The following is a 25,081-nucleotide window of genomic DNA, read 5'->3' on the forward strand; positions in this document are numbered from 1 at the left end:
AATGGGCGACGCGAACCTTGGGGCGTGCGGCTAAAGTTTACAACACAGTCATAAGAACGAAACGAGACTTTTCTTACTTTTTGGTGCACGATTTAACATTTCATGGTAAGAAATCTATTTGTTTAAGCATTAATACTAAGAACAAAATCATAAATAAACATATAAAGCTTGCATTAAGTCACGGAGGTTTGATAATCGGGCATTGCTAAGGCTAAAGCTAACTCTGCATCAAAACATAAACAAAGCGCTTTCTGCAGAATCTCCTCTAAATGTTTCTTTTCTTGTATTAATGCAATTTTTAGTCTCTGATATTATAAATAAACATGCACCGTTATGTTATTTTTGGCATGTGGCGTTTATTTTATTTAGTTGATTCATTTAGGTTTGTTTTTTGGTGAAAATAGTGATAAATAGAAGTTTTTATTAAAGATGAATTATGTAATTTTTTTTGTTGTTTTTTTGGTTCTCAGACTAGTTTTCAGATTCTGGACTTTTACTCCTGCAATATTTGACACTGTAACTGCACCGTACCTCTGTTTGTGATTTAAAAATAGGATTCTGTTCAAAGTTTACATTTTAAAGATTAAACTGACTAAACTAAAAGGCCAAAGTAACACAAGAATCCTGTGTATTTCAGAAGAACACGTTTGTACAGAGGGACCAGGACTAAAACAGGACTAAAACAGGACTAAACCAGGACTAAAACAGGACTAAAACAGGACTAAAACAGTACTGAAGAGCCTCTGATAGACCAAAACTAAAATGGAACTAAACCAGGATTAAACCATCTTGAAACTAGTACTAAAGCAGGACTAAACCAGGTCTAAACCAGATCTAAACCAGGACCAAACCAGGTCTAAAAACCAAGGACTCTAAACCAGGACTAAACCAGGACTAAACCAGGACTAAACAAGGACTAAACCAGGACTAAACTAAAAGGACTAAACCAAGGACTAAACCAGGACTAAACCAGGTCTAAACAAGGACTAAACAAGGTCTAAACCAGGTCTAAACAGGACTAAACAAGGACTAAACCAAGGACTAAACCAGGACTAAAACAGGACTAAAACAGGACTAAACAGGACTAAACCAGGACTAAACCAGGACTAAACAGGACTAAACCAGGACTAAACCAGGTCTAAACAAGGACTAAACCAGGACTAAACCAGGACTAAACAAGGACTAAACCAGGACTAAACAAGGACTAAACAAGGACTAAACCAGGTCTAAAAGGACTAAACAAGGACTAAACAAGGACTAAACCAGGACTAAACCAGGTCTAAACCAGGTCTAAACCAGGACTAAACCAGGACTAAACCAGGACTAAACAGGACTAAACCAGGTCTAAACCAGGTCTAAACCAGGACTAAACCAGGACTAAACCAGGTCTAAACCAGGTCTAAACAGGACTAAACCAGGTCTAAACCAGGTCTAAACCAGGTCTAAACCAGGACTAAACAAGGACTAAACCAGGTCTAAACCAGGACTAAACCTAAAAGGACTAAACCAGGACTAAAACTAAACAGGACTAAAACAGGTCTAAACCAGGACTAAACAAAACTAAAGCAGGTCTAAACCAGGACTAAACCAGGTCTAAACCATTACTAAACCAGGTCTAAACCAGGACTAAACCAGGTCTAAACAAAGACTAAAGCAGGTCTAAACCATTACTAAACCAGGTAAACCAGGTCTAAACCAGGACTAAACCAGGACTAAACCAGGTCTAAACAAGGACTAAACCAGGTCTAAACCAGGTCTAAACCAGGACTAAACCAGGTCTAAACCAGGACTAAACCAGGTCTAAAACCAGGACTAAACAAGGACTAAACCAGGACTAAACCAGGACTAAACCAGGTCTAAACCAGGTCTAAACCAGGACTAAACCAGGTCTAAACCAGGTCTAAACCAGGTCTAAACCAGGTCTAAACCAGGACTAAACCAGGTCTAAACCAGGTAAACCAGTAAAAGTGAGCGTGGTGTGGTGGTGTGTGCAGGACATGTCCCGGGAGGCGCTGGTGGTGCAGAGGGCGCGAGAGGCCTTCAGGACGGGCAGAACTCGACCGCTGGAGTTCAGGAAACAACAGCTGAGGAACCTGCTGAAGTTTGTGACGGAGAGAAAGAGCGAGATCGCAGACGCCCTGAAGAAAGACCTGGGCAAAGTACGACACGGTTTTTGTTTTTATTTGACAGCTGCTCGTTTTTTGCATTTCGGTGTTTGGGGTTGATGAGGGAAACCGGAGGAAACTCACACAGACACGAGGAGAACAAACTCCACACAGAAACTCAACTCTGTAACTGTGTAAACCAGGACTAAACCAGGACTAAACCAGGTCTAAAGTAGGACTAAACCAGGTCTAAAGCAGATCTAAACCGGGACTAAACCAGGAATAAACCAGGACTAAACCAAGACTAAACCAGGACTAAACTAACTAAAGTAAAGCTCCGGGTGAGGGAAGTAACAAAAATAAAAACCAAGATGTAAAATGGAATAAATTAAGGTTTAATTAACAGGAAGTAAAGGTAAATTTAACAAAAACACTAGAATATACAGAAAACTACCTAAACTAAGAAACAGAACAACAGAATAAATTGTGCCAGAAAAGGGTCACGCAGTTACACAAAACGTGGTAAAACTTAGGACACACACTAAACTAAAACCAGTCCCAAATTAAACCACATAACCACAAACAGAATCGAGTGACCCAAAAAGGCACAAAACAGAACAGACTAGCACACAAACACAAAACCAAAAGACTGGCCACCAAGGCCAGCACCCAGGTGCTGGCAATTCCCCTTAAATAGGGGGAGGTGGCTGCAGGTGAGGTGGGCGTCGACTTGCTCCACAATCACAGACCAGGACTCCTGCAGCAGGAATCAAGGAAACTCTACAGAAATATTAAAGGCCTGGGGCCGTAACAGTGGGATTAAATCAGGACTAAACCAGGACAAAACTAGGACTAAACCAGGATTAAAGTAGGACTAAACCAAGACTAAACCAAGACTAAATTAGGACTAAACTAGGTCTAAACCAGGACTAAATCAGGACTAAACAGGTGAGAGTGTCAGGTGGAGTTTGATCACAGATGTTTTGACCTGGTTTATGGTTCATTTCTCTGTAATTCCTGAGCCTCTCTCTTCTCTCTCTTCCTCTACCTCCCCTTTTTTCTCTCTTTCTTCTCTCTCCTCTCTCCTGCCTCCCTCACTCTCTCCTTCTCCACTCTCTCTCTCTCTCTCCTCTCTCTTCTCTCTCTCTCTCTCTCTCTCTTCTCTCTCTCTCTCTCTCTCTCTCTCTCTCTCTCTCTCTCTCTCTCTCTCTCTCTCTCTCTCTCTCTCTCTCTCTCTCTCTCTCTCTCTCTCTCTCTCTCTCTCTCTCTCTCTCTCTCTCTCTCCTCTCTCTCTCTCTTCTCTCTCTCCTTCTCTCCTCTCTCTCTCTCTCTCTCTCTCTCTCTCTCTCTCCTCTCTCTCTCTCTCTTCTCTCTCCTCTCTCTCTCTCTCTTCTCCTCTCTTCTCTCTCTCCTCTCCTCTCTCTCTCTCCTCTCTCTCTCTCTCTCTCTCTCTCTCTCTCTCTCTCTCTCTCTCTCTTCTCTCTCCTCCTCTCTCTCTCTCTCTCTCTCTCTCTCTCTCTCTCTCTCTCTCTCTCTCTCTCTCTCTCTCTCTCTCTCTCTCTCTCTCTCTCTCTCTCTCTCTCTCTCTCTCTCTCTCTCTCTCTCTCTCTCTCTCTCTCTCTCTCTTCTCTCTCTCTCTCTCTCTCTCTCTCTCTCTCTCTCTCTCTCTCTCTCTCTCTCTCTCTCTCTCTCTCTCTCTCTCCTCTCTCTCTCTCTCTCTCTCTCCTCTCTCTCTCTCTCTCTCTCTCTCTCTCTCTTCTCTCTCTCTCTCCTCTCTCTCTCTCTCTCTCTCTCCTCTCTCTCTCTCTCTCTCTCTCTCTCTCTCTCTCTCTCTCCTCTCTCTCTCTCTCTCCTCTCTCTCTCTCTCTCTCTCTCTCTCTCTCTCTCTCTCTCTCTCTCTCTTCTCTCTCTCTCTCTCTCTCTCTCTCTCTCTCTCTCTCTCTCCTCTCTCTCTCTCTCTCTCTCTCTCTCTCTCTCTCTCTTCTCTCTCTCTCTCTCTCTCTCTCTCTCTCTCTCTCCTCTCTCTCTCTCTCTCTCTCTCTCTCTCTCTCTCTCTCTCTCTCTCTCTCTCTCTCTCTCTCTCTCTCTCTCTCTCTCTCTTCTCTCTCTCTCTCTCTCTCTCTCTCCTCTCTCTCTCTCTCTCTCTCTCTCTCCTCTCTCTTCTCTCTCTCTCTCTCTCTCTCTCTCTCTCTCTCTCCTCTCTCTCTCTCTCTCTCTCTCTTCTCTCTCTCTCTCTCTCTCTCTCTCTCTCTCTCTCTCTCTCTCTCTCTCTCTCTCTCCTCTCTCTCTCTCTCTCTCTCTCTCTCTCTCTCTCTCTCTTCTCTCTCTCTCTCTCTCTCTCTCTCTCTCTCTCTCTCTCCTCTCTCTCTCTCCTCTCTCTCTCTCTCCTCTCTCTCTCCTCTCTCTCTCTCTCTCTCTCTCTCCTCTCTCCGTCTCTCTCTCTCCTCTCTCCCTCTCTTCTCTCTCTCTCTCTCTCTCTCTCTCTCTCTCCTCTCTCTCTCTCTCCTCTCTCTCCTCTCTCTCTCTCTCTCTCTCTCTCCTCTCTCTCCTCTCTCTCTTCCTCTCTCCTCTCTCTCCTCTCCTCCGTCTCTCCTCTCATCAGAGTGAGCAGAGCACAGAGTTGTTTGAGACTCTGGGCTGTGAGGAGGAGATCCACGTGGCTCTGGATCACCTGTGCGAGTGGGCGTCTCCTCGTCCGGTGGAGAGGACTCTTCTGACGCTCCAGGACCAGGTCTTCGTCCAGCCTCAGCCCCTGGGCCTGGTGCTGATCATCGGGGCCTGGAACTACCCGTGGGCCGTGACCCTGCAGCCGCTGGTGGGAGCCATCGCCGCAGGTCAGAACCCAGACTCCAGGGCGAGAAGTTCAGATCTGATACTGGACAAAAGTTTTTCAGTCATTTCTTGGGTTCTTTTTAAAAAACAAAACAGTAGGAGATGTATTTACCTTCTTCACATGTTTCTGTCTCTGGTGGTGACCATAAAACTAGGACTGAACCAGGACTAAACCAGGATTAAACCAGGACTAAACCAGGATTAAACTAGGACTAAACCAGGACTAACACCAGGACTAAACCAGGTCTAAACCAGGATTAACACCAGGACTAAACGAGGCCTGAACAGGACTGAACCAGGACTAAACCAGGATTAAACTAGGACTAAACCAGGATCTAAACTAGGACTAAACCAGGATTAACACCAGGACTAAACGAGGCCTGAACCAGGACTAAAGCAGGACTGAATCAGGACTGAACTACAACTGAACCAGGTCTAAAACCAGGTCTAAACCAGGTCTAAACCAGGACTAAAAACCAGAACTAAAACAAGGACTGAAACCAGGTCTAAACCAGAACTAAACCAGGACAAAACCAGGACTAAACCAGGACTAAACCAGGATTGAACCAGGACTGAACAAGGTCTAAACCAGAATTAAACCAGAATTAAACCAGGACTGAACCAGGTCTAAACCAGAATTAAACCAGAATTAAACCAGGACTGAACCAGGACTAAACTAGGTCTAAACCAGGACTATTATAGATTATGGACCATAGGATCATGGCTCTACGAATAAAAGTCAAAAACAAACCTGGTCAAGTCTGATCATGAGTCCTGAACACAGACTGTTGAAAGTTTTAGTTTTTACAGTGTTTGGTCCTGAGGTGCAGTACAGCAGCGCCACCACACGAGGGCACTACAGCTGCACATCAAACACTCAGGCTCTCAACTTCACTGAGACCTTTCACTTAAATGAGCCCAGTTTTTTATTTTCAGGCAGATTCATGCTGTGTTTACCAGTCTGTAAAAGGCACAATGTCCCACAGTATGGCATTAAACCTTTCTATCTCCATGGAGACCAAACCAGACCAAGTTCCAGGTCAGATCTAGGGATTTTCTAGGGATTTTTGAGCTCTAAAATTGAATAAATATGTAAAGTAGAGCTGTTTAATGTCACGCTGTGGGACTTTCCAGGCAGAGCGATGACGTATCCATGGAAACGAGCAGGTGACGGACTCCTGGTCAGTTGTGTGTGGTTTGTGTTTCAGGAAACGCGGCGGTGATAAAACCGTCTGAGCTGAGCTGTCACTCGTCTGAGGTCATGGCCGAGCTGCTGCCCCAGTATCTGGACCAGGTCAGAACTCTTTATACAAGACTAGTACAGAGACGGTCCTGGTCTAGTCCTGGTTTAGTCCTGGGACAGTCCTGGTCTAGTTTTTATTTAGTTCTTCTTTAGTTCTTCTTTAGTCCTGCTTTAGTCCCGCTTTAGTCCCGGTGTGGTCTTTGTTTAGTCCTGGTCTAGTCCTGTTTTAGATTTTATTTAGTTATTCTTTAGTTCTTCTTTAGTCCTGGTGCAGTTTTTTATTTAGTTCTTCTTTAGTCCTGGTTTAGTCTCACTTTAGTCCTGGTGTGGTCTTTGTTTAGTCCTGGTCTACTCCTGGCACATTCCCAGCTCAGTCCTGGTCTAGTCCTGGTTTACTTTAGTTTTTATTTAGTACTTGTTTAATTCTGGTTCAGTACTGGCCTAGTCTTGGCTCAGTTCAGGTTTAGTCCTGCTTTAGTCCTGGTTTAGTCCTGGTTTAGTCCTGGGTTAATCTTGGTTTAGTCCTGACTCAGTCCTGGCTCAGTCCTGGTCTAGATCTGGTCTAGTCCTGGCTCAGTCTTGACTCAGTCTTGGATCAGTCTTGGCTCAGTCTTGACTCAGTCCTGGCTCAGTCCCAGCTCAGTCCCGTCTCGGTCCTGGTTCAGTCCTGGTTCAGTCCCGGTCTCTCCTCAGGACTTGTACCCGGTGGTCCCTGGAGGTGTGGCAGAGACTCAGGAGCTGCTGCGTCAGCGTTGGGAGCACATCTTCTTCACGGGCAGCACCTCCGTGGGACGACAGGTGATGCTGGCGGCGGGTGCGCACCTGACGCCCGTCACCCTGGAGCTGGGGGGGAAGAGCCCCTGTTACGTGCACCCGGACTGTGACCTGTCAGTCGCCTGTCGGTGAGAAAACAAAACAAAGACACGTCAGAAACTTTCATTTAATCTTATTTTGGTCAATTTTACACAGTTTTCTGATCTGTTTTAATGTCGTTTCCTCGTCACAAACAGACCTGGACACATGTTTAACACACAAACCCTGCAGATTTAGGCTGAAAACACTCTGTTCCACCTTGTGATGTCATGCGGTGATACAGGAAGTGCTCCACTGTGTTTTTAAACTCCCCACATCACACTAGAATCATTTGGATCATTTATTATCAGCTCTGGAATCACCAGTCTCTACTGAACTAAAAATAAAAGGAGCTGTTCACTTGAAAACTGCCACTTCATGACATCACGAGGTGGAGCAGAGCGTTTGGAGCTTTGCAGATGTAGACAGACTCATAATAAAGTTTTAGTCAAACATGTGAATGAAACAAAACACAACCCCAGCTCTGTTTGTGATGATCCGTGTATCAAGCTGATATGTTCTGGTGTGTGTCTCATGTTTGTCTGTGTGTTGTGTTGTGTGTGTGTGTGTGTGTTGTTGTGTGTGTGTGTTGTGTGTGTGTGGTGTGTGTGTTGTGTGTGTGTGTGTGTGTGTGTGTGTTGTGTGTGTGTGTGTGTGTGTGTGTGTGTGTTGTGTGTGTGTGTGTGTGTTGTGTGTGTGTTGTGTGTGTGTTGTTTGTGTGTTCAGGAGGATCACGTGGGGGAAGTTTGTAAACTGTGGTCAGACGTGTATCGCTCCAGATTATGTTCTGTGTGAACCCAGTGTCCAGGACCGAGTGGTGGAGGAGATACGCAAATGCATCAAGGTACAAACACTACTACTACTACTGCTACTAGTACTACAAGTACTACTACTACTGCTACTGCTACTACTATTACTACTGCTACTACTACTACTACTAATACTGCTACTACTGCTACTACTACTGCTACTACTGCATATACTTCTACTGACTCTACTCCAACTACAGTCAGTGTGTTTTATTACCTGGAGGGTGTAGATCTTATCTCTCTGTTGGTTTTGTTGTATCTGCTGCGCTGATAAGAATCAGATCCATTTGTCCTCGCTGCTCCACAGACCTGCTCCTCTTCAGTCCAAAAGTAAAAGCGTCTCCATGTCGATGGAACAGATAATCCTCTGTCCTGTCAGTCATATCTTATTTTATCTTATCTTATATCATTTTTGCACTGTTTCCTTATCACCTCTTCTATATAACTGACTTTTATTACTCTAGTCTACTTTTCTGCCCAAGCCCCGACAGGGCTTAGGGCCTATTGCTTTTGCTATGAGAAGTGCATGGGCAACGATGAGACGACGACATGCAACTATGTCCTCGGTCGCCCCCGGCACGAACAGCAGTGTCCCAGTAACCCACGCCCAAGGCCTGAGCCATATTTACTACTGCTAAAATGAATGGAAGTCAATGGAAGGCGATGGGCAACCCCGACGAGATGGTGAATGACGAGCGCGTCAGCGCCCGTCACTCACCAATGACCCCACGGTGACGTGGGGAAGGTCGAGAGTTTTCAAAAAACATATAATATGCTGTTCCAGTGTTAACGGATATATTGTTTTTGCTAAAAATATTATTTTTATTTGTTTATTTATTATTTTTTCTTCAGCTTTTTGAGCTCTAATTTGACCACTTAAACATGTTCAAAAACTCACCAAACTTTGCCCAAAATAAAAAAAAATATATAGGTTGCATGCATAATACTGGGCTATAAACCAGGGGTGTCCAAACTTTTTTCATCAAGGGCCACAAATCTAAACACAGACGAAGCAGAGGACTGATCGAGGGACGTAAACTGGTGCTCAGTAAATTGAAATATTGAAATCTGTGCATGTTTAACACGTTAGAATGAGCCTCAGTCTTTATTCATGCGAAGATCCTCAAAACCAAACACTAAATATTAAATATTAACTTTATCAAGATAGATTTTCAAAAAAACTTGCAATAAAAAGTTAATTTTTCATTGATGCAAGGTAATTTGGGTCAATTCTCCTGGAAGCCTGAGGGCCAAGAAAAATTTGTCTGAGGGCCGTATTTGGCCCATGGGCCATAGTTTGGACATGCCTGTTATAAATGATAAGATACATTACTTATTGTTTCTGTTGCAGGAGTTTTACACAGAAAACCCTCAGAGCTTTAAAGATTACGGCCGCATCATAAACCAGAGGCACTTCCAGAGAATCGTGGGTCTGATGGAGGGCGGGGCCGTGGCGGTGGGCGGAGACTACGACGAGAAGGACCGCTACATCAGTAAGACCAGAGCACCCAAGGGACACAACCAAAAAACCAAAAGGACACAACTAGTCTGTGAACACCCAGACAAACACAGTGAGAAGTGTTAAAGCGCCTGTTCCAGATGTTTCTGGTGTGTCCTGCTCCTGTACAGATGTGTGTTGTATAAACACACTCTCCTCCTGGTTCACACACACTGCTCTCTTCTTACTTTATTCTTTATATTTCAGTGAGAGGATTCTCTTTTCATATCCAGACGTTTTATGTCAATATTGTTCTTTTAAAGCTACAGTATGTAACTTTCTGGAGGTCTGAGGTAGCCCCCCCGCATGATTCCATGGAAACAGAAAGTTAAAAATACACTCTGGAATATTCTTCATGGAGATAGATGAGTTTTTTGCCATACTGTGGAATATTTATTTATTCTTTATTTCAGACACAAATATGATTTGGTCCATAGTGAAAAAGAAAAACAAAATATAATATAATGTACAAGACACTCAGGTTTGTTTTAAAAGTGAATTAAAAGTGTGGAGTTTGTGTTTTCTCAGAGCAGAACTGGAACAGCAGGAATTCAGCTCAACACGTCCATGTGCTGCATAAATGTGAACATCAACTCTTTCCCCCATGAAGACGACATTTGACGATCCCCTTGTTTCATTAATGACGTGTTTTAACACCTGCACTGTGTCACTAAAGACGTGATTTGACGAACATTAGAAACGGTTCCTGTTTTTCACACGTGAACAGAGGCTGTGATGAGTCGAATAAGTTAAATGGAAAAAATGAATTAGGTCCACACAGGTGAACAACAGGTAAAAACAGGTGTACACTTGGCTGTACTGTATCTGATGATATGAAATCTGTTTAAATACCGTATTTTCTGCACTATTAGTCGCTCTGGATTATAAATTAAATGGTCTATTTTTGAACTTTTTTCACAAATAAACCTCCTGGACTTTAAATGAAACCCAACAGTGTGATGGGTGAGTGGTTTTGTTTGTTTGTTCGTTCACGGTGACTCTGGGCTTTGTTCAGTTGTGGCGTGTAGGGAGGGTGTGTCTGGGACCAACGGATTGGTTGCAGTGACTCAGTTGTTCAGTCGTGTCTAGAAGTGGCACATTGGACTCACTCCGTCCTCGTCGGTGTGGAGTGATGAGTGTCTGTGGGTGTTTGTCGCTGTGCGGTCGCTGTCTGCTCCGTGTGTGTTTGTGTGTTCTGCGGGTGGTGCGGCTTTGTAGTTTACTGAAGTCTTGTGGGGCGCTCTGGATTGCGGGGCGCACGGTTGTTTTTTGATGCGGTTAGAGGCTTAAGACCTCGTCTAATGGCCCGGAAATATGGTACTTTGACAAATATATTGTTACATTTCTTTATGAATATAGTTTTCAGAACATGCAGATATCAGATGCTGAATGTAGTTTTTTGTTTTCGATTTTGCACGTGACCAGGTAAACTCTCATTTTCAGTGAGTTGTTATAAACCTGTAAATGAGTTGAATCACATTTAAACATCCATAACTGAAGAGTTCAGAGTCTAAAGTTTCCAGAAATACCAAATATGTCTGTGTTTCAATTCAGTTCATGAGTGTGAAAGTCATTTATAATCACTCGTGGAAGTGTTTTCGTTTATACAGTTGTGCTCTACAGGGAGCCCTCGTCATGTATGTGTGGGTTGTTCCTAGTCGGCGTCCAAGGGGGAAAGAGTTAAATATCTATAGTGCCTCAGTGGATGTGAGCGCCCACCAACAGCTGACTGACCCAGTGCCACCTGGGCACCTGCAGCAGAACCTAAAGACCACAGTGAGTCTGAAGAAGGTCCCACGTCCATAATTCCACCACAGAGGAGCTGTGTACGGTGGAAAAAGGCAAAAGGCTCTGAACAGAAAACATTTAACATCATCAAAACACACACTAAATTTCTTCAGCAGCATATTTGATAAATAAACAACATTTCTATGGAAACAAGCAGGAAGAAGCCGTCCTCCAGGCCAAATGAGATGTACCTGCTCCTCTGAAGTTTCTCGTGATGTTCCAGGTCCCACGGTGATGAAGGACGTGTCTCCAGACGCTAAGATCATGCAGGAGGAGATCTTCGGTCCTGTTCTGCCCATTCTCCCGGTCCGAGGAGTGGACGACGCCATTCAGTTCATCAACGATCGAGAGAAGCCGCTGGTCATCTACGTCTTCACCAAGGACAAGAAGGTGCAGCTGTTATTTTAAAGAGGCACTCTGTAACTTTCCTGTGTTTCATGTTTCGTTGTTTCTCTCGTAGCTCATTCAGAGGATGATCTCAGAGACGTCCAGCGGAGCTCTTCTGGCCAACGACTGTCTGGTCCACTTCACGGTGTCCACGCTGCCCTTCGGAGGAGTGGGTGAGTCCCAGACAAAACCAAAGGGTCAAGGGTTAAAGGGTCGATCGAGTAAAGACATGTTATAGAGTCTTAAAATGTTTGTTTTAACCCGCTGTACATGATCCTGGGTTTTTATTTATGGATTGTTATTATTATTAATTGAATACATTATTTTTAATTCGCTCTTACAGGATTTACAGTGTTTCTTTACCTGGAATTTACCAGGATCTTCAGCGACACGTGACGCAGCAAAGCCACACACGCCCGTGTTTTTAAAAGCGTCAATGACACTTGGAGGATATAGTTTGTGTTCCTCTAACGGACACAGAGACGCAAAATACAAACTCAGGATATAGTGAAAATAATGATTAGACTTTATTCCTCACCTCTCGTAAAGTTGTGAATTTAAACTGCAGCATCTCATCCACATTATCCAGAGAATTTAAAGAGCCCATGTCATGTAAAATAACTCTTTTCACATTGTATCTTCTGCACATAAACAAGCACAATTTGAGTTTTGGAACATCCATTACACAATAGTTATGAAATCTTACTGATTTCTTGGAAAAATGTTGTGCTTGACCATGGACAACAAACGGACAACATTTTTGTGCTTGACCTTGTTTATTTGTTACACGACACAGCGATATGACACCTGTTACAGGAGCGTCTGGAACAGCGACCAGATCAAGTGGCCATAAAGAGCAACGTTTGTTACTTCAAACCAGGTCTTGATGGAAACATGTGCGGGATACAGTTGGATTATTTTTCAATGGAGAAATAAAACGCCACGATAAAGAAGGTTTAACGCGACAGTACAGCTCCGGCAGTTTTGCGTCTCTATGGGAGTGAATGAAGCGAGAGGAAGACACGCCCCCCGATGCTTCCAGATGTGGCTCCGCCTTTACCAGTTACACTGATCACCAGACAATCCGGACACCGACAGGAGACTCAGTGCTGCGCAGCATCCAGTGTCAATGGGTTAATAAAGATACACAATATTTGACAAAAAAATTCAAAATCTATGACAAAGAATCTACAATAATACACATTTCCAGCTTCTAGCTCTGTTTTCTAGTTCTGGTCTCTCAAACACGATTATAAATTAAGGCTTCTGAAAAAGTGAACAAGGCCCCAAAATTTCAACGGGAAATAACTCAGGAACGACTGAAGGGACTGAGCTAAAATTTGAGATTTGAATTAGAATTTTTTTCAACCAAATCTGAGATGGCTCATAGGGGAGATTCCTTGAAAACGGCTGATTTCATACAGACTGACCCTGATGTATCCGCGTCCGACCCAGAGCCTGAAGTTCTACATATTTGTCCGAACCCGCAGCGACAGACTTCAGTCGGGTTTTCATGCTCTGTTATTGAGCACAGCAGCAGCTCAAAAATCAGATTTCGTATCGGCTCAAAAACTAATCCATAACTCCGTCTGTGTGCACCTCCTCTGATCTGCAAAGGACAAAGCGCTGTAAGGATTATTATACTAAAGTGTGTGCGGTGTTGCGCCCCCTGCAGGTAACAGCGGCATGGGCAGTTACAAAGGAAAGCACACGTTTGACCGCCTGAGTCACCTGAGGAGCTGCCTCATCAAGTCTCTGAGCCTGGAGGCCGTCAACAGGATGCGCTACCCGCCCCACACCCACCGCAAGAACCACTGGGCTCGACGGCTCCTCCTGCAGGTCACGCTGAGGCGGCTGAGGCGCTTCACTCTCTTCAGTCTGCTCGTGGGGCTGGCCGCCTTCGTCGTACAGGTACACGCAGCGTCACTTTATTATAAGGGACGGAACGAGATACGACTTCCACAAGACGAGATACGAGATCGGGTCCACGGGAACGAAACAAGACGATTTTAACAGAATTCCAAATGTATAAATTCCACGATTCAGTCAATTTATTTATTTATTTGATTTAATATTTTTGTCTCCATTCTTGCCCTGCTTTTTGGAACTTTAAGAGATGCAGCTCATCCGTGTTTAACCCTTTTTTGTCCAAAACATGGAAAAAAATCTCGATCTTGTGGAAGTTTTGTCTCGCGAGATCTTGTTCCATCCCTAATTATTATATTTTTTAATTAAAGAGAGTTTGTTGTAAGTGTAGAATCGACTTTTTGTATCTTTCTTCCAATGTTCTAATGTTGTTCCCTCATCAAAAATATGTCTGATGGAGGTTTTATTCATACGTTCAGACCGGAGCGTCAAAAAACGAGCTGGACGCCTCTAGTTGGACGCCTTTGTGTTTGAGTTTAGTCGCATCTGTTGCCCTGGAAACAAGTGACATTTCCTGGTCTTTTCCTGGAGCGATGGCAGACCGGGCCGAGAGAGAGACTTTGGTGTTTTTATTACATAAACACATCAGCGGAGGTGATCGTCTCGGTGGCTGCGATGTGTTTATATTTATATTTTATTTATTTGGTTTATTTAACAGGGACAGTGTACATTAAGATGGTGAACATGGTCACCCTAAAAAATACTATACGATACTCATCTAATGACACTGGTTCAGTCCTGGTTTAGTCCTGGTTTAGTCCTAGTTTAGTCCTGGTTTAGTCCTGGTTTAGTCCTGGTTCAGTCCTGGTTTAGTCCTGGTTTAGTCCTGGTTTAGTCCTGGTTTTAGTCCTGGTTTAGTCTTGGTTTAGTCCTGGTTTCAGTCCTAGTTTAGTCCTGGTTTTAGACCTGGTTTAGTCCTGGTTTAGTCCCTGGTTTAGTCCTGGTTTCAGTCCTGGTTTAGGTTTCAGTCCTGGTTTAGTCCTGGTTTAGTCCTGGTTTAGTCCTGGTTTAGTACTGGTTTAGTACTGGTTTAGTCCTAGTTTAGTCCCGGTTTAGTCCTGGTTTAGATCTGGTTTAGACCTGGTTTAGTTTTAGTTTAGTCCTGGTTCAGTCCTGGTTCGGTCCTGGTTCAGTCCTGGTTTAGTCCTGGTGTAGTCCTGGTTTAGTCCTGGTTTAGACCCAGTTTAGTCCTAGTTTAATCCTAGTTTAGTCTTGGTTCAGTCCTGGTTCAGTTCTGGTTTAGTCCTGGTTTAGTCCTGGTTTAGTCCTGGTTTAGACCCAGTTTAGTCCCGGTTTAGTCCTAGTTTAATCCTAGTTTAGTCTTGGTTCAGTCCTGGTTCAGTCCTGGTTCAGTCCTGGTTTAGACCCAGTTTAGTCCCAGTTTAGTCCTAGTTTAATCCTGGTTTGGTCCTGGTTCAGTCCTGGTTCAGTCCTGGTTCAGTTCTGGTTTAGTCCTGGTTTAGTCCTGGTTCAGTCCTGGTTCAGTCCTGGTTCAGTCCTGGTTTAGTCCTGGTTTAGTCCTGGTTCAGTCCCGGTTTAGTCCTGGTTTAGTCCTTCTAGTACACAGCAACTTCACAAACCTGATGTGACGTGCAGTAGTTTCGAGTTTCTGAAGGGGGAGTGACTTAGCGTGGAGAGCAAAGGGCGGTGGGGCCTTGTTTTCTGTGAGTTTAACATTTTCAAAACAATAAAAGGCAACACAATGATCTAAATCCGTTTAGTGGCGTCGTCTCAGCGTTGTAAGAGTCAGTTTTGCGTAATTTTTAGACCTTTTAATAATATTTCCGTCACAAGGGAAAGCAAAAAGGTCATAAAAGTATTTAAATGTGATGTATGTGATGATAACGATGAGGAGCCGTCTGCCCGCTCGCTCTGTCTCTCTGTCTCTGTACAGTGGATCCTTTCTATCGGAGCCTTTCTGTTTCCCAGGCTCCCCTCCCACCGCTGTCCCACCTCAGCTCACGCTCAAACAAAGCCCCTGTCACTGCTCCACAATACGCCCCATTCTAGTGCACGTTACCCAGCATGCACCGCTGCCCCGCACACACCGGCCTTTGTCTCGCTCACCTTTGAAACGGGCTCGACACCACGGGGGCCGACGCTCATCTGCACCAGCGCACGCTCCCCCCGCTGACGTCACGGCGGGCTTCTCTGCTCTTGCTCCGGTCGACTCTCGTTTCGCTCTGCAGTCTGGAATGTTTCACAGTGTGGCTTTAAATCTGCAATTCTGTCTTCACGGACCAAACTAGATCAGGTTACAGGGCGGGTCTGTGGAGAGGCGACCCCGCTCACAGTCACACTATCTGTTTTTATAGGTATTTTTGAGCTGTAAAATCACCTGTAGAGCTGTTTAATGTCACACTGCGGAACATTCCAGGCAGAGCGGTGACGTATCCATAGAAACAAACAGGTGACAGACTCAGAACCAAAAAGTTACACAGTGCGACTTAAAAGACATTGAGTGCGTATACATGCACATCAGTAACCCGGTTATGATCGGGTTTTTTGAGTATCCCGGTTTCTTGATGGTGCATGTAAACGCAGTAACCCGGTTTCAGTAACCCGGTTATGGCAGTGTCCCGGTTATTAGAAACCGGGTTACTGTAGCTGGTTTATTCCGATAGTAACCGGGATACTTGTGGCATGTATACGCAGTACCCCGGTTACTGCAACATAAAGTTGAGTCACATGCGTCCAAAAGACACTTTCCAGCCTTTCACCACAACAGTAGTGACATAAATAAATTGACCAACATAAATAAAGTGACCAAACGAGTGAAATGACGTAAAATAAAGAGCTGCGCTAAACCTGCACACGTACAATCTGCACTTGTGTGACGCTGAAAAGCTAAAACATGAACTATCTCCTATACTCTACACGCACAGAACAGACTCACCATCATCAGCACCTCTTCTGTCACAGAAATAACACACATAATCCACAGAGTCGTGTCATTTAGTCCAAAAGAAACTGATCACATCAGCGGCGCAAGGAGCGAGTTGTTTTTATCGCCGCTAACAGTTTATGCTAATTAGCCTACGGTTTTAAATTTCGTTTCTGTAAAACGTAAACAAATGTGATCAGAGCTGAATTATCTGATCAAACGGGCTGATGTGTCTATAGTGTTTATGGTTTATATGTTGTAAAGTTGAGTTTATTTATGCAGAAGATTTTAATGAAGAATCTGCACAGTGGATTGTGGGAGATCTCGTAGCTCCTTAGCTTCTTATGCTAAAGGAGCTCACGGTTTGTATTTTTCCTGGTTTATTAAATCGATTTAAGTTAATTTTTGCGCCTGCGCATTTGTAAGATTATGTCAAGAAACCGGGACACTCCATTTGATCATGTACACGCGGATATGAGTGTCCCGGTTTCTCAGTGCGCATGTAAACACAGTAACCCGAATACTGACATAACCGGGATATGGCTAATAACCGGGTTATTGATGTGCATGTATACGCACTCACTGAAGTTATACTGTAATGTTGTTCCCTGCACAACAGTCCTGGGTCCTCATTTATAAAAAACTGTGCAGGAGTTGTGGTAAGTTCGTGCGTACGTCTGTAGCTACGAGAGGCGCCGCGCAAACTCCATATTTAGAAAACGCACCGCACGCACCAAAACACGCAATCTGTGCTTTATAAATCCCACCTGCAACTAGAATTTGCGCACGTAAACCCACGTCACGTCACGCCCCCTCACACCTCCACCTCACCATAAAAGGACAGACCACGCCCCTCACACCTCCACCTCACCATAAAAGGACAGACCACGCCCCTCACACCTCCACCTCACCATAAAAGGACAGACCACGCCCCCCTCACACCTCCACCTCACCATAAAAGGACAGACCACGCCCCCTCACACCTCCACCTCACCATAAAAGGACAGACCACGCCCCCTCACACCTCCACCTCACCATAAAAGGACAGACCACGCCCCCTCACACCTCCACCTCACCATAAAAGGACAGACCACGCCCCCTCACACCTCCACCTCACCATAAAAGGAGCATGTAAAGTGACTCGTGAATGAGATTTCCCTAAACATGAGCCGATAATCAGTGGGTTTGACCGAGACACGCGGGACAGAGGCTCCACGCAGTCACGACAAAGGCTTAATCAAGGTTTTACAAATAAATACACAACTAAAAGTGACAACAACGACTCATCTGTCAATTTAATTATATTTCATAATATTTAGGCAGAACATCTTTGCAGTAAAGCTCATGTGTTTTCTCGCTGTTTCAAGAGTTTTATCTCTATATTTTTAAGTCTGTCTGTGGTGTGTGTGGACTGGCCCTGTATATTTATGCATATACACATAGATACATGCACGCGCTGATCTGAATGGTCAAATTATGAGCGCGTGCGAGAGATTCAGATGCCCTCCCCTGGAGAGCGAAAGGAGCGAGGGAGGGAAACACTTCCTCAAACTCTGTTCACTTCTGCTCCTCGCCACGAGTGTCGCTTTTTCCCCGTGTCTCCAGACTTTGCGTAGAGTTTACAAGAGGTCCCGAGTTGGCGTAGAGTGAAGCAAATGCCATGCTTTAGTCGAGGTTCATAAATACCGCGGTTGGCGTGGAGCGTGTACGCAAAGATTTTTGTTGAAGCGAGCTTTATAAATGAGGCCCCCGGAGTTGTCTTTACAAAATGTTACCCTTACAGTGTAAAAAAAAAAATAGTAAAAGTGGGCAAGGTACAAACCCAAGGCTCAACGACTGAATATATTAAAAGTCCTTTATTGCATGAACGGACGCCAACACGTTTCAACCGACAAGACGGTCTTCGTCTAGCTCAATTTCATTTCTCTCCAGTGACTAGATCAGGAATCAGAATACACTAAACGGTTCGCAAAACCCCCAGAAGTGATGCGAGTTCAGGCACCAGACAATCAGCGAAGAGTCAAACATTCAGTGTTGGCAACGATTCCTGGGATCGAGGATTTAAAGCTGGAACAAAGAGAATATTTGATTAATTTTATCAAGGGGAAAGACGTTATTGCCCTTGTTCCTACGGGATTTGGAGCTTTACATACATCACGACCAAATAACAGCGATTCCTTAAATTTTTAAAAAAAGTACCCGCCTACCGTCAAGTGAACGAATCCTAATCCTGCGAGGTCAGACAGTTTTCCGCAAAGTGAAACCGTCTGATGAATCAGGCTAATTCATTTTACTACTGTCCAAGGAAACACAAGACCATACAGTGTGTAGAACTACGACTTTAACTGGAACTTAAAGGTCCAGTATCACATAAAACTGACTCTTATAAACTTTAAATCATGTTCTAATGTGGCGTCCTCCTCATAAACAGACCTGGAGTTGTGTTTAGTTTCATTCACACACATTTGTCTTTGTCTGAGAGAAGAACTCCGCCTAAATGTGCAGAGTTTGTGAGTTAAACATGTGAGAATGAAACAAAACACGACTCCAGGTCTGTTTGTGACGAGGAAACAACAGTGTAAAACTTTAGGAGGTGCTACTTGGACGTGCTGAAATTCTGAAAAATTGTCCTTTTCAGAGTCTCAAATACAAAGTTGAAAAAGCTGAGGACTCAAAAAAGTATAAAATAATGAAAATCCTTTAATACCACATGGCAGATAGAGTTAAAATCACACTTTAAACCTCGATTCCACAAAATAAAGTTGTCATTTATTTGTTTTAGTCGAACTATTGTGTAATTTAGACAGACTTTGGCTCTTGTTCACATTATTTTTGGAGGTAATAATCATGTTCTGGGTTCAGTTGTGATTTTAAAAACAAAAGGAGCAGTTATAGTTTTTACCTTTTTAAAATTTTAACCAATTTCTCTGTTTTATTTTGTTTTTCAGAGGTTCCTGCTCAGATCGGCCTGAAGCTCGATTCTGGTCCACGGCATTTCAAATCAGTTTCACGTCCTGCACATTTCAGTTTCATTTTAGGGTTTTTATGTTAATTCACATTTTACCCAATTTAAAATAAGTGTTACTACTTTTATGTAGATTTGCTGCTTAATAATGCAATAGTACGGCACGTTTTTATAACTTTTTAAAAATCCCTTAATTACGGAAGCCGGGAGGACGCAAACGCAAATGCCGCAGCATATACAAACTCAACAACACAAATGCAAATGCCACAACACAACAAAAAGCCACAACAAACCAAAAAAAGCCACAACAGAAATGACCGCGGGACTCTATTTTAATGCAAAAGCCACAACGAATACAAATGCCACAACACAACAAAAAGCTGCAACACAACAAAAAGCCGCAACACAACAAAAAGCCACAACTACAACAAAACGCCACAACACAACAAAAGCCACAAAACACAACAAAAGCCACAACAACAACAAAAGCCACAATACAACACACAACAAAAGCCACAAACACAAACAAAAAGCCACAATACAACAAAAAGCCACAACAAAACAAACAATCCACAAACACAACAAAAGCCGCAACACAACAAAAAGCCACAACACAACAAAAAGCAACAACACAACAAAAAGCCACAATACAACAAAAAGCCACAACAAAACAAAAAGCCACAATACAACAAAAAGCCGCAACAAAAAGCCACAACACAACAAAAAGCCGCAACACAACAAAAAGCCACAATACAACATAAAGCCACAACACAACAAAAAGCTACAACACAACAAAAGCAACACAACAAAAAGCCACAACACAACAAAAAGCCGCAACACAACAAAAAGCCACAATACAACAAAAAGCCACAACACAACAAAAAGCTACAACACAACAAAAAGCCGCAACACAACAAAAAGCCGCAACACAACAAAAAGCCACAGCGGAAGTGACCATGGGACACTATTTTCCGACGAACCAAACAGTGGCATCGATCCTGGCCACAAAACAATAAATAACTTTTACTTACGTTTCTAAATTCGTTCACTTCTTTGTTCCTTTACTTTTCACAATCTTGTTCTTCTTCAACTTTTCCCAGTCACTTCCCGCTTGATCCGATCAGAAAATAGAGTCCCGTGGTCGCTCCCGTTGTGGCTTGTTTTGGTTTGTTGTGGCTTTTTGTTGTGTTGTCACGCTTGTATTTGTTGCAGCGTTTGTAATGAGCTCTCCCTGCTTCCGTACTTAATGAGTCTTTACATTTCAGTTTGTTGAATCTGAATTTTAATGTGTTTGAAAAGAGGTATTCTAACAAAATTGTCACTTCAGGGCTCTTTCTTTTTAATGCTGGAATCAGTATTGGGGTTGTATTATTTTGTTTGGGGCTCATCCTCGGACTTTAAGGAGTTTTAAAGCCTCCAGAGAATCAGTGCAGTGTGACGTGTTGGTGCACATCAACACTGAACATTTTACACACCGTATGTTTCAGATTATAAGGCTCAATATCAATAATGTTGAATTCTCTCGTCTGTTTTCAAACATAAATCACACTGGATTATAAGGAGCATTAAGAGAAACAAACGGACGACACTTGAGTCTGATCCTTAGTCCAGACTCCACGATACATCGGCAGATCGTGGTGTAACTCGCCCGGCGTTGGATCATTTTTGTTTTTTTATTTCCTACGAGGACGACTCAAATATACATTGAGTAATAATGTGTTTAATTCAGCTTTGACACATTTGCTCACATTTTACAGAAACTAAACTTAAAACCACATGACTCATTTGCATAAACTATAAGCTCTGAAAAAAACATCTCACTCCTCACTCGGTTCAGCTTCTGTTGGATTTACTTCGCGAGGCTTCTGACTACAGCAGACGTAATGCTTCAACAATCCATCATGCGGTGTGGCTTTGTAGTTTACCAAAGTCGTACTAAAACATTCTGACAGATTTTTGAGCGCCGTGTATCACATAAAATTGGTTCGAGGTCAGTAAACAAAACCAGAATTAATGCATAAGGAGCACTGTTGATTTTGTGAGAAAATGAAGGCAGATTCTATTTGCACGCTGGGTGTAAATAGCTAACATTGTTATTCACACACAGGGCAAATCGCCATTGTTGCTGTTCCTAGACAAAAATGCTATTTACACCCAGGTTATTTAGAAGAAAACTCACTTTCAGTACAAACATAAAGGCACCAGCCCAGTGAAAATCAGTCATATTTGATGTGTTTTTTGACTCAAAATGATGCGGAGTCGTGTATTAACACCCAGGGTGCAAATAGACGCTCTGGAAAATTAAAGGATAAGTGCAAAAAATACAGTAAATGAACCGACTTTAGTTTAGATTTATGGTCATTGTACAAAATAAAACTAAACTTCAACAGAGCAAATCTGCAGCCGTACAAATGAATACCTTCTTTTCCGGGTCATTAGACGCGCTCTTAAGTCTCTAACCTCATCAAAAAAACGACCGCGCGCCACAATCCAGAGCGCCCCATACACGAATCCACTCAGGTGTCCCCGCACGACTTCAGTAAACTACAAAGCCACAAACACACACGGAGCAGACAGCGACCGCACAGAGAAACACACCCACAGACACACTCATCACTCCACGCCGACGAGGAACGGAACGGAGGAACGAACCGGAAAAGCGAGCGCAATGTGCCGCTTCTAGACACGACTGAACAACTGAGTCACTGCGAACACGCCGACAATCCGTTGGTCCCAGACACACCCTCCCTACACGCCACACAACTGAACAAAGCCCAGAGTCACCGTGAACGAACAAACAAACAAAACCACTCACCCATCACACTGTTGGGTTTCATTTAAAGTCCAGTGCGGTTTATTTTTTTTGTGAAAAAAGTTCAAAAATAGACCATTTAATGACAGTGCACCTTATAATCCAGAGCGACTAATAGCCCGGAAAATACAGTATTTATTTTTTTTTTAAAAAAAAAAAAAACATCTCACTGTCAGTACAAACATAAAGGAGCCAGCACAGTGAAAATCTGTAATATTTGACGGTTTGTTTTTTTTTTACTCAAAATGATGCGGAGTCGTGTCCATTGAACTATTAACACCCGGGATGCAAATAGACACTCCGGAAAATTAAAGGATTTTAAGTGCGCCTTATAGTCCAAAAAATACGATAAATGAACCGACTTTAGATTAGATTTAGATTTACTGTCATTGTCCAAAATACAACGAAACTTCGACAGAGCAAATCTGCAGCCGTAAAAATGAATAAACACAGACACATTCTCACCTGCGCCTGTGCTTTATGTCAGATTTAATATGCAAAACTTTTCCCAGATTCTCCATTGTGAAAAAAAAATAAAAATCACGATGGAGATTTAGGAAGGAGGTTTAGAGACAAAGATGGATTAAGTGAAATAAGTGAATAGATCAGTTCCAATACATTTCATTGAGAGAGTTTGCGTCACGTGTAGCTCTGTTTTACGTAGATTATTCACTTAAATTATTTTTAACGACTACGTAATAAACATTTCTTAAATCCAACGTTTTGCTGAACAATCATCCACACAAAATTTATCAGTTTGTCAGTAAGTTTTACTGGAGGTTAGATATTGTCTAGTAAACACGCGCACAAAAGGTCAAATCCTCCAGATCACGTAGTCCTGATTAAGTCTAGACCAAGATCTGGAGCTGGTCCCGCTGCTCCTGACACGTTTAACCCAGAGACGCTGAAGGACGGGTCAAATGCAGAGGACACTTTTTACTACCACGACAATAAAAGTGTAAATTACCTTCAAGGTTCTGTGTTACGCAAGGATTATTTTGAGGTTTAAACCATGTTCTAATGTTGTTTCCTCCTCAAAAACAGACCTGGAGTGTTTGAGTAAATCTTTATTATTAGTCTGTCTACATTTACAAAGCTCAAAACGCTCCATGTTCCACCTTGTGATGTCATAAAGTGGTAGTTTTAATGTGAACAGCTCCTTTTACCTTGTTTCTTTCACTTTTCCGGTGGAGGTTCAGTCAGACGCTTTTCTCCGTAGAGATGTCATCGCTTCGCCGAGAATGTTACACAGTATGGCATTAATTAAAACTTTCTATCTCCATGGAGACCAAACCGAACCGAGTTCCGGGTCAGATCTGTGGAGAGGCGACCCCGCTCACAGTCAGAATGTCTGTTTTTGTATTTATCTTTGAGCGATAAAACCACTTGTAATTGAATAAATGTAAAGTAGAGCTGTTTAATGTCACACTGTGGAACATTCCGGACAGAGCGATGACGTATCCATAGAAACAAGCAAGTGACGGATCCCCGACCAAACTGAAAAGTTACACAGTGCAGCTTTATCTGGAACTATTGAAAAAAAAGTGATAACTGTGCAAACTGTAAAACTTTAATTAAACGTTTGTATTACATAAAAAGTGATAAATAAACATGATTGAATGCAACTTTTAAAAAAAACTCTTCACGTGTTTTGTTTTATTTTTTTCATTTTCACATGTTTGATTAACTCTTTATTTTTAGTCTGTCTACATCTCCAAAGCTCAAAAACCAGACATGTCAAATTCAGGCCCGGGGACCAAATTTGGGCCGTGATATAATTATATTCGGCCCCCGAGATCAAATCAAATTTGTATTAGAGCTGCCCGCCGCACCCAGTGACATTTTTTTTTAAAATGTTGTTATTATTTTATGTTCTGCTTATTCTGGATTTAATGTTAAAGCAAAACTGTTTTATTAAGAAAAGGTTTAACATTACTTATCTCGAAAGAAGAGAAAACATGCAATGCTGTTGAAATTTTGCAATAAATATTTAGTTTGGCCCACGACTTAGTCCCGGTTTTTAATTTTGGCCTCTGTACATTTCATTTGGACATCCCTGGTCTAAACAAAAAACAAAACTGTAGCTGTCACAAAATAATTTAGTAAAATAATCCAAAAAATACTCTTATATTTTCAGTATCGATACAGTAGCCTACGATATCGATACTGTATCTGTTAGGTTTATCTAGACATTTAAAACAAGAAGAAAGACAAGAGATTAATTAAGTTTTTCTCATGAGGAGAACGGGCAGAGAGTGGCTTTCAGTGCAACAGTCTCCACACGTTCTGCCGACCCAAGGCCGTTCTCCTCCTTTTATTATCATTAGAGGGCCCTGGTTACAGACACATGATTCTCAAAGGGAAGGGGGATTTGCAAACACAACACAGGCTTAAATCATAAAACATGATAAACAATCAGGGGGTGCCGTTGGTATGAACAGACACCGTCGTAACTCTTGCGAGTGTGACAGTGGGGGTTGGCTTCACGTGAGAGGTCATCTCGGGGTTCACAAGAACGATAGGCCACTGCACACAGGTGTTAAGCACAAGAGAGATTATTCACATTCCTAACAATTGATTGGTACACTCTAAATCAAAGAATTGTAGTACATAAATGGTTAACATATAGTCTAGATTAACACACAAGCATTTAGCAAATATGGGATAAAAGAATTATTCTAACATTTCCCTCCTGTTTATCATATATTTGCTAAAAAAAGGATCAATTCATAACTACTTCTTTCGATTTTCAGTTATGATTTCATAGTTAAGCAATTATATATTTACACTCGGAGGTAATGCTATTTTTAGTCTAGTTTTAGTTTAGCTTTCTGTGTCATGCTCAAATAGATGTGAGAGAGCCAAGGAGGAGGAGTCCCCAATGTATAAATCATCACCAGCCAACAAATGTGCTTGCATTGCCTTATCGTCAGGATGTGGGGCAATTGCAGTGGTGATCAGTCTATTAAGTAATTCACGG

General features: G+C 42.8%; 1 protein-coding gene across 1 annotated transcript; it reads left to right on the forward strand.

Moving 5' to 3' along the window:
* LOC110171358 (aldehyde dehydrogenase family 3 member A2-like) lies at nucleotides 1–19,734 on the forward strand. The gene is made up of 11 exons (XM_020937061.2): nucleotides 1–105; nucleotides 1,995–2,159; nucleotides 4,708–4,939; nucleotides 6,146–6,231; nucleotides 6,874–7,082; nucleotides 7,759–7,876; nucleotides 9,193–9,334; nucleotides 11,351–11,517; nucleotides 11,588–11,687; nucleotides 13,190–13,425; nucleotides 19,273–19,734. The coding sequence occupies exons 1-11, from the start codon at nucleotides 103–105 to the stop codon at nucleotides 19,294–19,296; spliced, it is 1,482 nt and encodes a 493-aa protein (XP_020792720.1). The 5' UTR covers nucleotides 1–102; the 3' UTR covers nucleotides 19,297–19,734.
* Nucleotides 19,735–25,081: the final 5,347 nt, after the last annotated feature.

The sequence above is a fragment of the Boleophthalmus pectinirostris genome, unplaced genomic scaffold, assembly GCF_026225935.1.
Source record: "Boleophthalmus pectinirostris isolate CB_2022bp ecotype Guang Dong unplaced genomic scaffold, ASM2622593v1 HiC_scaffold_9, whole genome shotgun sequence".
Lineage (NCBI taxonomy): Eukaryota > Metazoa > Chordata > Actinopteri > Gobiiformes > Gobiidae > Boleophthalmus > Boleophthalmus pectinirostris.